Source organism: Bubalus kerabau, chromosome 1, assembly GCF_029407905.1.
Source record: "Bubalus kerabau isolate K-KA32 ecotype Philippines breed swamp buffalo chromosome 1, PCC_UOA_SB_1v2, whole genome shotgun sequence".
Classification (NCBI taxonomy): domain Eukaryota; kingdom Metazoa; phylum Chordata; class Mammalia; order Artiodactyla; family Bovidae; genus Bubalus; species Bubalus kerabau.
This window is the reverse complement of record NC_073624.1, coordinates 175,015,913-175,033,825: the sequence shown is the minus strand read 5'-3', so window position 1 is coordinate 175,033,825 and position 17,913 is coordinate 175,015,913. Positions and strand designations below refer to the sequence as shown.

General features: G+C 47.8%; 1 protein-coding gene across 2 annotated transcripts in view; it reads left to right on the top strand.

Moving 5' to 3' along the window:
* Positions 1 to 3,528: 3,528 nt before the first annotated feature.
* The window catches only part of SLC27A1 (solute carrier family 27 member 1), a 43,625-nt gene continuing 29,240 nt past the window's right edge, over positions 3,529 to 17,913 (top strand). Inside the window, exons 1-2 of one of the 2 annotated variants that reach the window (XM_055541723.1) lie at positions 3,529 to 3,854; positions 5,424 to 5,591. In XM_055541723.1, the coding sequence (XP_055397698.1) occupies positions 5,425 to 5,591 (167 nt within the window). In that variant the 5' untranslated portion in view covers positions 3,529 to 3,854; position 5,424. Of the gene's footprint in view, positions 3,855 to 4,541; positions 4,668 to 5,423; positions 5,592 to 17,913 lie in introns of those variants that run through there. The other variant, XM_055541726.1, reaches the window with a different exon arrangement.

The window sequence follows — 17,913 nt, the reverse complement described above, 5'->3', positions numbered from 1 at the left end:
TCTGGGGGCTGGCCCAGAATGTCTTGAACATCACAGGACATTTGGCAGAATCCCTGGCCTGGACTCACTAGATATCATAAGACCCTCCACTCCCACCACACGATTCATTGTAACAATTAGCAATGCCTCCTGGGACTTCCCTGGCTGTCCGTGGCTGAGACTCTGAGCTCCCAATTCAGGGAGCCCTCGTTTACCCCTGGTCAGAGAACTAGATCTCATATGCCACAACTAAGACCCAGCACAGCCATATAAATAAATACATACATAAATAAATATTTTTTAAATGTCTCTAGGTGTCAACAAATGTCCAGAGGGGGCAGGATGACCTCCTAGTTGAGAATCACTGCTCTAATGTGTTACCCTGCTGTTACTGGGCTGACTGGTTGCCCTTACAGAGACATGTGCAAGTCCTTAACCCCCTAGAACCTGTGACTGTGACCTTTCTTTGGATAAAGGGTCTTTGCAGATGCAATTAAATTAAAATTTCATGATGCAATCATCCTGGATTATCTAGGTAGGTCCTAAATCCAACAAGTGTCCTTGTAAGAGGCACAAGAGATACAGACACAGGGAAGCAATGTGAAGATGGAGGCAGAGATTGGACGAAGGTGGCCACAAGCCAAGGAATGCCTGGAACTGGAGGCAGGAGGGAGATGCCGCCCCCCCACCCAGAGTAAAGGGATCAGAGATTCATTCCCTGTGGACTGAAACTCCAAGACAAAAACAGCAGGACAATTAAAGGAGGAGGCTGGGCCCTGCCCAGACCACATATTTCTCATTCTTGAAGTCAGGAGAACTTCCTGACCACATATGTGCAGAAAGACTCTTTAGAAGTCAAAGGTGATATGAAAGGACGCTCTATGCCTTTTCAGTAAATCCATCTTGGCTAAGAGATGCATAAGCACACATGGGAGGATCCTGAGATATACGAAACATGAACTGTGAACCAGGAAATCAAAATGACTGGCCAAAGGAAACCCGGAAGAAATGCCCCCTAAAAGTAATTCAACTACCACAAGGGCGCAACTCAGTGGCTCTTTCTCTCTCTGAGTCTGCCCATGTGCCTATGCATGTCAGTCAGATCAATCGCCCCGTCGTGTCCGACTCTTTGTGACCCCGTGGACTGCAGCACGCCAGGCTTCCCTGTCCATCACCAATTCCCAGAGCTTGCTCAAACTCATGTCTATTGAGTCGGTGATGCCATCCAACCAGCTCATCCTCTGTCATCCCCTTCTCCTCCTGCCTTCAATCTTACCCAGCATCAGGGTCTTAGGAGTCAGTTCTTCACATCAGATGACCAAAGTATTGGAGCTTCAGCTGCAGCATCAGTCCTTCCAATGAATACCCACATGTACTGTACTCTTTTTGCTCTTAATACTTTGTTTGACTACCTTCCATCTTTGCGGGAATTCTTTTCTGCAAAGCCAAAGGGCCAGGGCCTTGTCACTGACCACCAGTCCACTGGCTAAGATTTGGTGGTCTCCCACCAACCTGGCCTCAGTCTCCAGCTGGGAACCCAAGCCCTGCTTCAGGCTGTTCCTTGCTGAGGACACCGGAGGTCAGAACCACCAGAAATGAAAAGAGGCAAGAAAGGACCTCTAGAAATTCCAGACAGAGGGAAGTTGCTGACACTTTGATTTCTGAGCCCGGCTTCAGGACAAACTGTAAGACAATACACCCCTGTTATTTTAAGCTACTCAGTTTGTAGGATGTTGTTATGGCATCCCCACTCAACTAATACTTCTACTGTGGTGGGCACTTGAACTTGGCTGAGAGAAACTACCCCCTCCCCCACAGTGCTCATGTTCTATTTATAGCGCAATTCCCCTGTTGTGATGGTCCACTTATTTTATTTCAATGTATGCTTCACTTCTCTCGTTCTTCCAGAAAGTTCTGATAATTCCTTCTGCTGAGGCCTGTGGTTACCTGGGGAAGGGAGACACTTGTCTTTCTGTGTCCCCCACCTACTGTGTGCCTGTTCATTCCCCAGATGAGAAGCCTCCACGAAACTTTGTGCATGGTGCCCTGGGAGGTGATCAGCCAGAGGGCAACAAATGCACAGAGGTGAGAGGTGCCCCATCCAGGATCACCCCACTGGAGAGGCTCAGAGCCTGCTTTGACCCTGAAGCTTGAGTTCTGCTCCCCTTGTCCAGGTCTCAGTTTCCCCTTCTGTGAAATGGGGACAGGACTGTTCCTTTACCGGTCATCTGGAACCCTGGAGAATTGCTATGTTTTTGGAACTGGGAATTATTCAGATCTTAGGAAGGGAATGCTGCCCTGTGTTGTGTGATGTCCCTGGGGGTGTGTGGAAGGAAGCCCTTATGTAAAGAGATAACCAAAGGGCTTCCCAGGTGGCGCTAGTGGTAAAGAACCTGCTTGCCAATGCAGGAGATGTAGGAGACGTGGGTTCGTTCCCTGGGTCCGATGCCTGGGTCGGGAAGATCCCCTGGAGGACAGCACAGCAACTCACTCCAGTATTCTTGCCTGGAGAATCCCATGGACAGAGGAGCCTGGCAGGCTACAGTCTGTAGAGTTGCAAAGAGTTGGACACAACTGAAGCGACTTAGCAGCAGCAGCAGGGGTAAAAAAAGAACACTGCTCACTGAAAACAGCTTGGGTCAGTGCTAGGGAAATGGTCCCTCCACTGGAGGAGTACTGGCACCATCTCAAGAAAAAGGTGGGTCTCCAGAGCCGTTAGGACTTGGGGATTGCTGACTGAAGACCCAGAAGAGTGTCTCCAGTAGCCACGGGAGGAGTTAGAAGAGATTGTTACGTGGCATATGGGATCTTAAGTTGCTCCACCAGGGATGAACCCTGTGGAAGCACAGAATCTTAATAACCACTGGACCACCAGGGAAGTCCCATGTGTACTACTGGTATTTAGCCAGGGCTCAGTAAACTTGGAAAGATGGGGGGAGGAGGAGAGAGAAGAAAGTGGAAGAAGAAGTCGGGAGGAGGGAAGGCCACAGGATGGGAGGAGAAAGGGAAGAGGAGTGGGTGGAGGAGGAGAAGTGCACAAGGGGGGAAGTGGAGGAAGGCTAAGGGAGCGGGCAGAAAACTTGAAGAAGGGAAGGAGAATGGGGGAGGGGGGTGGGGGGGAATCAGGGCAAGATGGAGAAGAGGGAGAAGTTTAAGGAAGACTGAAAGGGGAGGAAGGGCAGCAAGCTCTCTGCCCACATTTGTGAAAGAATGAATCTCAACTCCATCTAGTGCGACAGTGTCAAGCCTCAGTTTCTTTACCTGTAAAATGGGGTGATCAGAATAGCGCTATCTGGAAGGAAAAGAGTAACTGCTATAGTTTCTGGGCATTTCTGATCCCTAGCTGAGAAAGTCGGGGACCAATGGCTGGCTCTGGGCCTGTCTTCCGGATCTGCCTCCTCGTCCCCATTTCACCCACCCTAGGCAGCCCGCAGGGACCAATGGCGGCATGTGTTGGGGGAGTGCCTGCCCAGTCCTGTCCTCTAAATGGTGCTGGAAGCAGGCGCTGGCTGCCTCCCAAGGAGAGAGCTGAGAAGGTCGGCCAAGCAGGAAAGAAACAAGCAGGGGTGGGATAGGCAGGGGGGCAGAGGTAGGGGGAGCTTGGAGAGAGGGTTTCAAGGGAGAAGCCCACATGGGCACAATGCAATCACAGCAGGCCCCATGAGACTGCAGAACCAGAAGCCCCAAGGGGAGGTCCCCTGTCTTGCCCTCATTGTCCGTGTCCGCCTCCTGCCTGAGCTTCTGGGAGCCCACGGCCGAGCAGCCAAAGCCTGAGGATCCGCGAGCGGCTCCAGGTCAGCCAGGGAACAAGGTGGTGAGCCGTGAGGACAGCGCTGGCCCTCACCTGATCAGCTGGAGGGCTTTAGGGTCTCCAGGTGAGCATTCAGGGTTAGGGTTGCAAATAAAGGACTCTGTGGAGCTTCCTGTGGAAGGATGGGGACCTGGTGTGTGGATTTTTTTATCCTCCCTGGGCAGCTGGGGTGTTATTGAGACTAAACTCACAAGATTTGGAGATTCGGATTTGGGATTAGTTGGGTCCCTGGAATATACCTTTAAGACTGAGACAGGGGTTGGATTCCCTCACAGCTCAGTCTCAGTCGGTGAAGAATCTTTCTGCAGTGCAGGAGGCCTGGGTTCCATCCCTAGGTCGAGAAGATCCCCTGAATTAGGAAATGGCAACCCACTCCAGTGTTCTTGCCTGGAGAATCCCATGGACAGAGGAGCTTGGTAGGCTACAGTCCATGGAGTCACAAAGAGTCGGACACGACTGAGCGACTAAACCACCACCCAGGGGTTGGATATTCTGGGGCCCCTAGGCTGTGAGTTTAGGGCTCCTCAGGTTCCTGGAACGTGTGTTTAAAACCGAAGAGGCGTTAGGGATTGGATTTAGAACAAGCTGGGCCAAAACCCAGTACAGGTAGGCCCTGAGTACAAACTGGGACTTTATAGTCCCCGGGCGGTTAGAATTCAGTTTGCCATCTAGGGCTTGGACCGGGAGCGCCGGGGAGCCACGCCTCTTGGCTGAGTGACGCACAGTTTTCTAATTACCAGGCTGGGAGGGGAGCTGGGAGCCTGGCGAAATTTGGTCTTGGAGACAACAGCCGTCCTTGCCAGGGCGTTCTAGCCCCCGGGTCTCGTTGGCAGTGGTCACTCTGGCCAGAAACCCCTCTCTATGGTCCTGGTCTCCGGTACGGGGTGGGCCTTGGCTGTGCCGCAGGGGGGCTCTAAGTCAGTTCCGAAGAGAGCTTGTCTGGGAGGGCAGGTGGGGCGGGGCCTAGGATGCTAGGTGGGCCCGGGGGGTGGTGACTGCCAAAGCCTGAGGGCGGGGTCGGTAGCCGGGGTGGAACTCAGGCCTGGGAACACCGGCTAAGCGAAGGGTCGGGGGCGGGGCTTGAGCCCAAGGGCGGGGCCTGATTCAGAGTGGGGCGGGGCCATGGGGACTAACCTAGGGGCCGAACCTGGTCTAGAGCGGGCGGGGCTCTGGAACAGTGCCTGGCGCTTACGGGCGGGGCCAGAGGCCCAACCTGGGGGCGGGGCCAAGTGAGTGGCGGAGGCAGGTAGAGGCGGGACCTAGGGGAAAGCCCGGGACCAGGGTGGTGGGGCCAAGGTGGAGCCTAGGCTTGTGGGTAAGTCGTTAAGGTGGAGCTTGGATTCTGGGTACCGCCGCTCAAACGAGGCATAGGGCGGGGCTCGCCAGTGACTGACGGAACAGAGTCTGTGTCGGGGGAGTGGAGATACACTAATGATTGGCAGAAAAGCCTGGGCTGGGCTTGAAGCAGGGAGGTCTGGGACGGGGCGGAGCCTGTCCGAGACACGTCCAATCCCAGACATCGGGGTGGGGCCTGGCTCGAAGCGGGAGCCGAGCTCGACCTGGGGGCGGGGTTGGGTCGGTCTTGAGGAGGGGCCCGGGCTGCCCGCGGCCTCAGAGCTCTCCGCCTCCCCAGGATGCGGCCTCCAGGTGCAGGTTCTGCTTCCGTGGCCTCTCTGGTGCTGTTATGGTTGCTCGGACTGCCATGGACCTGGAGCACAGCGGCGGCGCTCGGCGTGTACGTGGGCGGCGGCGGCTGGCGTTTCCTGCGCATCGTCTGCAAAACCGCGAGGCGGGACCTCTTGTGAGTGCAGTCCGGGCCTGATCCAGGGGCTGTGGTCGGGGGCGGGCTGAGTGTCCAAGGGGGGCGAAGAGAGGGGGTCTGCAAGGGCGGCGTGAAGACAGGGGAGAGAGGTTTTGGAGGCTGGGAGGCGGGGTTTGGGTGAGGGCGGGGCTAGGGCGGTGCTGGGACGGAAAGGAGTGGATTGGGGACTCTGAGGGCACCTGCAGGGGACAACTTGAGGGTCTTTGGAGGGAGATGAGTAGGTTTCAGTGCCCTTGAGACTGAGTGGGTGACTTCAGGGAGCTGGACGACAGCTTGGGGGTATTAGGAGTGCGAGTAGGACTTCCGGAGAGCTGAGACTGATGGAGGGGGAGCTGTGCGTTTTAGGGGGGCGGGGGTCTCTATGCGGCTTTGGTGACTGGAGGACTGGGGACTCTTCAGGGACTCTGGTAGGTTCCTAGGGGGCTGTCAGGGGAACTTTCTCGGGGAAGATGAAAGGGCTTCCTGGGGAATGTTTAAAGGGTTTTTAGGGTCTTTGAAGGGTGTTTGTCTCTTTAGGGCCATTTACAGGTTTCTCTGTAGTTAGAATGCTGTTTGAGAGTTTGAGATCTGTGCGTGATTTTGGGGGTTGTTCAAGGCCTGCCGAGAGGTTGCTTAGAGGTCTCTGGTGACTGACTATCTCTAGGGAGGGTTCGCAGGCATCCTTGGAAGGTCTCTGGGCTGTCTCTGAGGTCCTTGCTCAGAGAAGCTGTTGGGAGTCCTTCTGGGGTGACATAAATGTTTCTGGGCATTCCACCGGAGCAAGTCTTAGGAACAGCCTCCATATGGAAGTCCGTGAACACTTGCTATGGGTCTGCCAGTCTTGGTGCCCATGAGAAGATGGGAGGACTAACCCACTGTAAAGATAAACTGAGTTTCTGTGAGCAACAGGGGTGGTGTGGAGTTGGGAAAAGTTCCTCTGCTAACTGACTGGTTCTGAACCTTTTAGAACCCACCCTTTCCTTTCTATACCCTGGTCCCTGCCCCTGGTTTTCTGACATGCAGCTCAGACTGTGCTCTCTGCTCACACATTTTCCACGACCTCTACCTGCTGCAGTAGAAAAGACTCAGTCCCCAGCTGTGTCCTTGGGGTTCTGCCATTCTGTTGCCTGCCCACTTGCCACTCTCCACGTCTCCATAGGGCCCCCAGATCAACTTGCCTTGTCAGGCTCAGGCTGCTTCCTCTGCCTGGAACATGTAAGTGTGCATGCTTTGTTGCTCGGTGGTGTCTGACTCTTTGCGACCCCCTGGGCTGTGGCCCACCAGGCTCCTCTGTCCATGGGAGTCTCCAAGCAAGAATACTGGAGTGGATTGCCATTTCCTTCTCCAGGGAATCTTCCTGACCCAGGGATCAAGCCTGAGTCTCCTGTGTCTGGAGGATTCTTTAGCACTGAGCCACCTGGGAAGCCCATGGGCCCTCTTTTTTTTTTTCCACCTGCTGATGCGTTATGATGTTGCCTCCCTCAGATGAACCTTTGCTGAATTTTCCTGGGCAGCACTCTCCCACGACTCCTTGTTGCTCTAAGAATCTAGACCACATGAGCTTTCTGACCTTGTCCCCAACCTCCTGTCCTTTTCTTTGTCGCTCTTCCCACTGTACTGGCCTCTATGCCATTCCTAAACACGCTCCTATTTCTTCAAGCCCCAAGGCCTTTGCACTTGCTGTTCCCTTTGCCCAGATCACGGTTCCCTTGCTCTTTATTTTCATCATGGGTTAAATGTCACCTCCTCAGACAGCCCTCCCTGACCCTGTGTCTCTGTAGACCCTCCCACCTTCTTGTTTTCTAGGAGAATAGCAAAGATTGACGCAGGGCTCCCTCTGTGTGAGGCACCCTGGGAATCATGACTTCTTCAAGTCCTCCCAGCCACCCTGGGAGGTCTGTACTGTCTTGTCCCATCTTACAGATGAGCAGATTGAGGCACAGCATGGTTTGCTCACTTGCCCAAGGTCACACAGCTGGCCAATACCAGGGGCAAGATTTGAACCCCGACAGTGTGGCTCCAGAACTTGACTTGTAACCACGAGCAGCATCAGTCACTTATAATTATTTTGTGTGTCTGCTTTCTTGCCTTTTAATTTTGGGGTCTCTTTCCCCCCTCAGACTAAACTGTGGGCCTGGTGGGGGCGGGCGGCACAGACTGTGCCACTGTGGCCCTGGCCTCCTCCCATCAGGGTGGCACCCAGGAAGTGCACAGGATATATTTTTTGGCTGATGGACCTTTCCCTACCTCCTTCCTTGGACTTGCCTAGGCCCCAGCTCTGCTCCATGGGGCAGGGGCTATCCATGCCCAGGCCTTTCTCCCCTGGCACAGGGTAGGAGCTGAGTCCACTCTGAATCCCTGACACAGAGCATGGCACACTTTCTGTAAGGAGGCAGCCTGGAAGATGGCCTCACCTTCTGGTCTTCATACCTTTGTATGATCCCTTTCCTTTGAGTGTGGGCTGGACCTAGTGATTCACTTCTTTTTTTTTTTAGTTCACAAATGTTTATTACCAAATTGCTGAAAGCTTTTAAGAGAAAAGATAAGAGGATTTCCTTAAACCTGGAAAAACAAAACATAAAAGAACCAGCAATGTTTTAAACAAAAAATCATAAAAAATTATAATCTTCATCAGTTCATTCAGTCCTATGCAATTAGTTTTTGATCTTCATCTTTTGTTAGCAGTTTTACGAATCTAGTTTTTCTTTAGAGTTCTATAAATCCTTACCCAGTTGATGTTACGATCTGAAAATTACCATAAACTTGTATCCTAGAGTACTTGTCAGAATCCTTTTTAGAAATTTCTCTGAAGAAGGAACATTCTTGTGGTAACTCTTTAGGAAAAGCCTCGGAGTAAAGCAGTAACTGTCTGTAAATGTCAAAAGACTTAAAATGCCATGGCTAAAGATCTGATTAGAGTTCAATACAGTGTAGTTGACAGGGAAATTTGGTTATTTCTATGATACATAGCAGTGTAAGACAATGACTAGAATTATGATTGATAATATTATCAATTATTATATTATTATTATAAATAGAATATCACTATATGTATTATAATGTTTTATCTCAACATTACCAGATACTAACGTATGTTATATTTCTAGGAACATCATATAATTTTAAAAATACTTATATACCTATAAAATACAATATAAAGAAAGCTTAGTATTTTTACTTCTTAATACTTCTTCACATGTAATTTAACATATCAAATAAGTCTAATTAGTTTATCATCTATATTTTTATGAGAAGAGAGAACAAATCTTTTGTAATATGCTGCTGCTGCTGCTGCTAAGTCGCTTCAGTCGTGTCCGACTCTGTGCCACCCCATAGACGGCAGCCCGCCAGGCTCCCCCGTCCCTGGGATTCTCCAGGCAAGAACACTGGAGTGGGTTGCCATTTCCTTCTCCAATGCATGAAAGTGAAAAGTGAAAGTGAAGTCGCTCAGTCATGTCAGACTCTTAGCAACCCCATGGACTGCAGCCCACCAGGCTCCTCCGTCCATGGGATTTTCCAGGCAAGAGTACTGGAGTGGGGTGCCATTGCCTTCTCCTTGTAATATGCTAGGGGCCCTCTAAAAAAATCCCAAAGTTAGTTTGAGGTCAAAAAGACTTCTTTGAGAATTTCATTTTGGGGAAGTTTGTAAAAAAATATTAAAAGGTTTAAAAACACTTGGTCACAGAGGGTCATAGGACACTGTGAAACAATACTTATGTATTTAACCAAAGTGGCAAAGACTTTACAGGCAAATATAGATTGCATGGCTAGTGATTCACTTCTGATGAACAGAATATAGCAGAAGCAATAGGATATTATTTCTGAGATTAGGTCATCAAAGACTGTGGCTTCCATCTGGGGTGCTCTTTCATGGGTCCCTTACATGGCAGTCAGTAAGGCAGCTCTCTGGAGAGTGAACTTGGAAGTGAATTCTTCCCCAGTGAAACCTTGAGATGACCACAGGCCCAGCCAACACCTTGATTTACAAGAGAGCCAGAGCCAGACCACCCAGCTAAGATGCTTCTGAATTCCTGAAACTGTGAGATAATGAATGTTTGTTATTTCCAGTTGGTAACTTTGGGTGTAATTTGTTACACAGCAATAGCTAACTAGTGCATCTTGTCATAATACCCACCTCCCACTCCATACCAGTGTTCCAGTGTTCTCAACAGCCTTGTAAGGAAGGAATGCTTACTAATCCCATTTGATTGTTGATGAACCAAAGCACAAATAGGGCAGGTCATTTGCCTAAAAATGCATAGCCAGGGAGGAGCAGGGCTCTAGAGTCTGTTCTTAGCTGCTGTGTTGTGCTGGAGTAGTGGTGGAAGCTGGCTGCCTTTAGATCTGAGGTTCAAAAATATTTCAGCAAAAAACAAAACAAAACAAAACAAAAATATTTCGGCACCCTGCCCCAGTTCTTCCAGCTCTCCTCTATTTTCATCATGAAATCTGATCACATTCATCCTTGTTTATTTCTTCCTGCCCTGGTGCCCTGGAGCTCAGGGTGGAACACAGGAGGGGGCAAAAGGAACAGAGGGACAAGAAGAAGTGTCAGGAAGGGTCCAAAGGCAGACAGTGGCCTCTTTGTCCCCAGAGTGGGGGTGGCTTGTGCTGCTGCCAGGCAGGGCGGCCCAGGCATGTGGCTGGAGCCCAGCGCTGAAGTCCACTGCCCATCCATGGGTGTGCTCCAGAGAGGGCTGCGGATGTTCGGGTAACGTGAGCACGAGCCCCTGTGGCCTCAGTTCGCATTTCTTTGCTGTGTTGTCTGTGGACAGGAAGCATCCTCGTGGGAGCTGTTTCCTATGGTTCCGACCCTTAGTGCTAACCCTCTCCCCATGGCTGTAACACTAGTATCCCTTCATGGGGTTTTGGGGGTACCCTATTGAATTCATCCATGGGAAGCTCTTAGAGGAGAGCTGGGCACAAAGTAGGTGCTCAGACTTGTTGGTACTGATTGCTTTCAGGCAGCAGTGGGTACCTCAGGGGTTAGGAGCTTGGTGGCTGGAGCCAGAGTAGCTAGCCCATGAAATATCACCCTCTGGGTCTCCGTCCCTTCGTCTGTAAGAGTACTTTGTACAGCACCTCTCCTTCAAGAAAACGTGAATTGAGCACCTGCTGTGTGCAGCACGGGCACTCAGCCTGCCACGTGGTACACGTTGAATGTTGCCCTCAAGCTTCGGGGCAAGCTTGAGCAGGAGCAGAGGGACCATGCCAGGGAGCCTGGGTCTGGGTTGTTCTGTCCTCTACTTGTTGTGTGACCTTGGGTATGTTAATTCACCTCTCTGAGCCCCCACCTCATCCACCATCTGACATGGGGATTTTAGAACCCTACTTTGAAGGGTGGCTTTAAGGTCAGCTCAATAAACACTGAGGACGCTCATTGGAGCAACTCTATTTATTAGTTGAATGGTCAAGATATCAGGATTTGACCAGGGAGTTGAGTGTATAAACAGCTAACTTTTGACATTTTACATTTTCAGTTTTTTTTTTTTTTGTAGCAATTAATACATAACAGGTACAAAATTCAGATGTTAGAGGTTTGCAGTGAATGTTGCCCTCTGTGGACTGCCTGCAGCTCTGCAGTTCCCCTCCTCAGAGGTGTCTTATGTCTCTTTGCCAAAATATAATTATATAGGGGCTTCCCTGGTGGTCAAGTGGCTAAGACTCCATGCTCCCAATGCAGGGGGCCTGGATTTGATCCGTGGTCAGGGAACTAGATCCTACGTGCTTCAACTAAGAGTTCATAGGCCACAACTAAAGAACCTGCTTGCTGCAAACAAAATCTGGCGCAGCCAAATAAATACATACATATTTTGAAAAAGAAATATATGCAGACCTTTTGTTCTTTTTTAAAAATATTTGGCCACACCCCGTGACTTGTGGGACCTTTGTTCCTCAACCCAGGGTCAAACCCATGCCCCCTGCCTTGGAAGGCAGAGTCTTAATCACTGAACTGCTGGGGAAGTCCCAGACCTCTTGTTCTTGGTGCTCACGAGTGGCCACACATTCATCATCATTTTCTTCACCTCATGCTTTCTTTCTTCTCTCCACTTACACTTGAAATTTTTACGTTTATTAAAGTCATGCAAGGTTCAAGATGAAAGATTCTAAGCTGTCTACCTCAAGTGGCAGCTGCCTGCTCAACCTTGACCCACATTTTCTCTTCTCTATCAGGAGTGATTCTTACCTCTTGTTTGAATCTCCAAATGGCTTGCTGCTGCTGCTGCTGCTGCTAAGTCGCTTCAGTCGTGTCCGACTCTGTGTGACCCCATAGACGGAAGCCTACCAGGCTCCACCGTCCTTGGGATTCTCCAGGCAAGAATACTGGAGGGGGTTGCCATTTCCTTCTCCAGTGCATGAAAGATAAAAGTGAAAGTGAAGTCGCTCAGTCGTGTCCAACTCTTAGCAACCCCATGGACTACAGCCTACCAGGCTCCTCTGTCCATGGATTTTCCAGGCAAGAGTACTGGAATGGGGTGCCATTGCCTTCTCTGCAAAATGGCTTATGTGACAATATGTGCATTTTTTCACTTTGAGAGCTCATCTGTCCTCTCCCTCTATGGAAGATGAGGATTCAGCATCCCTTTATTCCCCGTCCTCATTTTCTTTCTGTTCCTGTGCATGTTGTATGCATATCCACCTCCCGTACATACCCAGACATACATGTTTTTCCATTCCTTCATTGTCCCAGTATTATCACAGTAGATTCTCATCATCTGTTCTACAGAATTGCTGCACACATTGAATTAGCAAATACTGAACCATTGTTCCTAGGGAAAATACAGGGTTAGGTTCCTGACAGCCTCTGATCACAACATTTCCATCAACCAATCAGTATGTAATCTTGTTTTATGCGTGTTCTATTTAAAGACACCTCCTATATATTGTTTATTTATTACAACTTAACTCACTGCCAACAACATTATAACTCATGCCTGAATAAAACTTTTCTAATATGCACATCTTCTCCAAAAGGCACATCACAGCCTTCTTGCGCTAAGGAACCCTAGACATCATTTCAGCATTATGTGTAGGACCCATTTTAAACAGAAAAATCACCAACAAAAAGCAAAAAGCTTACAAAAACTGTGGTGTATGTGGTGTTTCAGTTCAGTTCAGTCGTTCTGTCGTGTCCGACTCTTTGCGACCCCATGAACCACCATATGCCAGGCCTCCCTGTCCATCACCAACTGCCAGAGTCCACCCAAACTCATGTCCATAGAGTCGGTGATGCCATCCAGCCATCTCATCCTCTGTCGTCCCCTTCTTCTCCTGCCCTCAATCTTCCCCAGCATCAGGGTCTTTTCAAATGAGTCAGCTCTTCGCATCAGGTGGCCAAAGTATTGGGAGTTTCAGCTTCAACATCAGTCCCTCCATTGAACACCCAGCACTGATCTCCTTTAGGATGGACTGGTTGGATCTCCTTGCAGTCCAAGGGACTCTCAAGAGTCTTCTCCAACACCACAGTTCAAAAGCATCAATTCTTATGTGCTCAGCTTTCTTTATAGTCCAACTCTCACATCCATACATGACTACTGGAAAAACCATAGCCTTGACTAGATGGACCTTTGTTGGCAAAGTAATGTCTCTGCTTTTTAATATGCTTTCTAGGTTGGTCATAACTTTCCTTCCAAGGAGTAAGCGTCTTTTAATTTCATGGCCGCCATCACCATCTGCAGTGATTTTGGAGCCCAGAAAATAAAGTCAGCCACAGTTTCCACTGTTTCCCATCTATTTGCCATGAAGTGATGGGACCAGATGCCATGATCTTCATTTTCTGAATGTTGGGCTTTAAGCCAACTTTTTCACTCTTCTCTTGCACTCTCATCAAGAGGCTTTTTAGTTCCTCTTCACTTTCTGCCATAAAAGTGGTGTCATCTGCATATCTGAGGTTGTTGATATTTCTCCCGGCAATCTTGATTTCAGCTTGTGCTTCCTCCAGCCCAGCGTTTCTCATGATGTACTCTGCATACAAGTTAAATTAGTAGACTGCCAAAAGGATGTTTGTTTTTAATATAAGCTAAACAACTTTATGTATTTTCTCTGGAGTTATTGATTGCCTTTGTATTTGTTAGTTTTCTGTGTATCTATCTCTACTTCGAGCTCAAACTCCACACGTTTCTCTCTCTCTTCTTATGTTTATAGTATCAGATGGGCTTTCAATTTCAGCTTTTTGGAGAAATCTCTGTTCTAGCCTCCAATCTGTCCAAATTGTGCAAATTTCCCTTTCCACCTGAGGTGTAACCATCACCCCAGCCTTGCGCCTAGCCATCTTCCTGAGGATTAGCATCACTTTGTCTTGGGCTGGATGCCCTGTTTCCTGAGTTCCTGGTAGTCCTCCTCTTTGGTTTACTCTCTTAATTAGTGGGAGCACATCTTTATTAGTTTTGGGAGAAATGATGCATGGGAATTTAAGTTTTTGAGACCCTCCATATATGAACATATCTTTATTTCCACCCTCACACTTGATTGATGGTCTGGGTATAGACTTCTAGTTTGGATATTATTTTCCTTCAAAATTGAAGGCATTTCTTATTTTCTTCTCACATCATGGTTATTACTGAGAAGTCTAAAACCCTCTGGTTCTGGATCCTTTGTAGTGGCGTGTTTTTTTGTTTTGCTTTCTGGAAGCTTGTGGGATCTTTTCAAGATAGTGGGCTATTTCCATCCATCATATGATCTGTTGGTGGGGTTTCAGGTCAAGGAAGTTTTTTTAATCTTGTGATTGGTGATTTCCTCACCTTTCCTTCCTTTGTTCTTCTTGGAACTCCTGTTATTGAGTTACTGGAACAGTGTCTAGCTTGATACCTATTTGTTGAATATGATTTTGGATCTTCTGAACTGATGCTATAATTTTCTTATCTTTTCTCTTTTATTTTCCATCTCTGTCTTTTTATTCTACTTTCTATGATATTTCTTCAAATTACTTATAACCCTTCTATTAATGTTTAATTTATGCTCTCACATTTAAAATTTTTATTATGTTATCATTTGTTCAAATTAATAAACTTTTTATTGATTTTTTTAATTATGTTTTTTCTTTTTTACAAAGACTTCATTTTTTATTGTCAGTTATAGGTTTACAGAAATTGAGCAGAAAGTATTATATACTCCCTCCCTATCCCCTGCAGTTTTCTCTGTTTTTAAGACCTTGTATTAGTATAGTACACTTGTCACAATTGATAAGTCATTATTGATACATTAGTGTTCAGTTCAGTTCAGTCGCTCAGTTGTATCTGACTCTTTGCGACCCCATGAATTGCAGCACGCCAGGCCTCCCTGTCTATCACCATCTCCCGGAGTTCACTCAAACTCACGTCCATCGAGTCGGTGATGCCATCCAGCCATCTCATCCTCTGTCGTCCCCTTCTCCTCCTGCCCCCAATCCCTCCCAGCATCAGAGTCTTTTCCAATGAGTCACCTCTTCGCATGAGGTGGCCAAAGTACTGGAGTTTCAGCTTTAGCATCAGTCCTTCCAAAGAACACCCAGGGCTGATCTCCTTTAGGATGGACTGGTTGGATGTCCTTGCAGTCCAAGGGACTCTCAAGAGTCTTCTCCAACACCACAGTTCAAAAGCATCAATTCTTCGGTGCTCAGCTTTCTTCACAGTCCAACTGTTGCATCCATACATGACTGCTGGCAAAACCATAGCCTTGACTAGACGGACCTTTGTTGGCAAAGTAATGTCTCTGCTTTTCAATATGCTATCTAGGTTGGTCATAACTTTTTTTCCAAGGAGTAAGCGTCTTTTAATTTCATGGCTGCAATCACCATCTGCAGTGATTTTGGAGCTCAAAAAAAAAAAATATAGTCTGACACTCTTTCCACTGTTTCCCCATCTATTTGCCATGAAGTGATGGGACCAGATGCCATGATCTTCGTTTTCTGAATGTTGAGCTTTAAGCCAACTTTTTCACTCTCCTCTTTCACTTTCATCAAGAGGCTTTTTAGTTCCTCTTCACTTTCTGCCATAAGGGTGGTGTCATCTGCATATCTGAGGTTATTGATATTTCTCCCGGCAATCTTGATTCCAGCTTGTGTTTCTTCCAGTCCAGCGTTTCTCATGATGTACTCTGCATATAAGTTAAATAAGCAGGGTGACAGTATACAGCCTTGACGTACTCCTTTTCCTATTTGGAACCAGTCTGTTGTTCCATGTCCAGTTCTAACTGTTGCTTCCTGACCTGCATATAGGTTTCTCAAGAGGCAGGTCAGGTGGTCTGGTATTCCCATCTCTTTCAGAATTTTCCACACTTTATTGTGATCCACACAGTCAAAGGCTTTGGCATAGTCAATAAAGCAGAAATAGATGTTTTTCTGGAATTCTCTTGGTTTTTCGATGATCCAGCAGATGTTGGCAATTTAATCTCTGGTTCCTCTGCCTTTTCTAAAACCAGCTTGAACATCTGGAAGTTCACGGTTCGCGTATTGCTGAAGACTAAATCCATATTTTTCACTAGGGTCATGTTGTATGTTATATATTCTATGGTGCCCTCACATTTAAATTTTCCAGGATCTTTTTTTTTCTTCATTCCCTGAAAGCTTTTTTTTAATAGCATTCTATTCTTATTTCATAGATGCAGTAAATCTTCTTACATCTTCAGGAATATTAATGACTTTATTAGTTTTCTTTTCCTCTTTGCACAATCTTTTTTTCCTCAGAGATTTTCTTCTTTGTTTAGTTTAGTCTCCATCATCCCTATTAGAGGAGCTCCCCAGGAGTCTGGTAGTCTTTGGTCGTAATGTTAATCAGAAGCTCTCAGCATGAGTGTGTGTAAGGGGCAAGGGGTCTTGTCAACTGAGCTTCATGATGAGGGCCACCTGGCCGGGTGGTGCTTTGGGGAAACCACAGTGCAGTGTCTTCGGGTCTTTCCTCTGGGCCTGGTCACGTTTCCCCTTAGGAAGCTCTTCTGGTCTTCTGCCTGGGGTAGAGACCCCACCAGCAGCGTCCCAGGAATGCAGAGGGGGAAGCGGGCTGGAAGTTCAGTATCTGGCAGGTGAACGTTAACACCCATTTGCAGGAAAGTGTCCCACCCAGAAACCATCCCGTGGTTGGATGTTCAGTCTCCTCCTGGGTGGCAAAGGGGCCACTTTCTTTTAAAATTTTATTTATCATTTTTGGCTGTGCTGGGTCCTCCCTGCTGTGCGGGCTTTTCTCTAGTTGTAGCAAGTGGGGGCTACTCTCTAGCTGCAGTGTGCGGGCTTCTCATTGCAGTGGCTCCTCTTGTCGCAGAGCACAGGCGCTAGGGCACGGGCCTCAGTAGTTGCCACACATGGGCTCAGTGGTTGTGGCTCCCGGGCTCTAGAGCACAAGCTCAGGAGTTGCAGCACAGCAGCTTAGGTGTTCCATGGCACACGGGAATCTTCCAGGACCAGGGATCGAACCCCTGTCTCCTGCACTGGCAGGCAGATTCTTTACCACTGAGCCACCAGGGAAGCCCTGATTGAGATACTGACGTATAATACTCTTGGTTTCAGGTGGGCAACATAATGATTTGCTATTTGCATAAAGGTTTCCCCTGCCATACAAAAATAGAGCATTCCTGTGAAACTGTTCATCAGCCAAAATGATGTAATGCAAAGAAGCAATTACCTTAGGATGCATCTTGCTAATGGATGCACAAAAGAAACTGAGATAAAAGTCAGGTGCTCACAGAGTTCAAAGCTATAGTGGCTTGATACTGGGATGCCAAGTGTATTTAGTTCCAGGGTAAGGGGCTTGGCGGTGCCTGTCTTGCTCCTTTGGGTTCATGCTGCCCCTGTAACAGCTCCCTGTTAAACAAACACGGAAGGCTGTTTTCACATTTTGCCTTTTTCCATATAAGTGAAAGTCCTCTTTAGATTTCTTTTGGTTCTCAAAAACAGGTACTCATTTAGGTCTTTCACATAAGTGAAGAGGCATTAAAGTGAATTTTTGAGAAGTAGAGTGCATTATGTATATTATGAAATGGTTATATTATATATACTGTATCTTGTATATTATGAAATGATTAACCACAGTAAATCTAGTTAACACCCATTACCATACAAAGTGACAAAACTTTTTTTCCTTATGAGAAGAACTTCTAAGATCTACTCTCTTTGCAACTTTCAAATATGCAGTGAGGTATTATTAACTATAGTTGCTATGTTGTACATGCATCCTCATGACATGTATTTCACAGAGGGAGATTCTTAATTTAATTTTATTTTTTGGCCATGCCATGTGGTATGTGGGATCTTAGTTCCCTGACCTGGAATGGAACCTATACCCCCTGCATTGGAAGCACAGAGTCTTAACCATTGAACCTCCAAGGAAGTCCCAGAAGGGGCTTCTTAAAC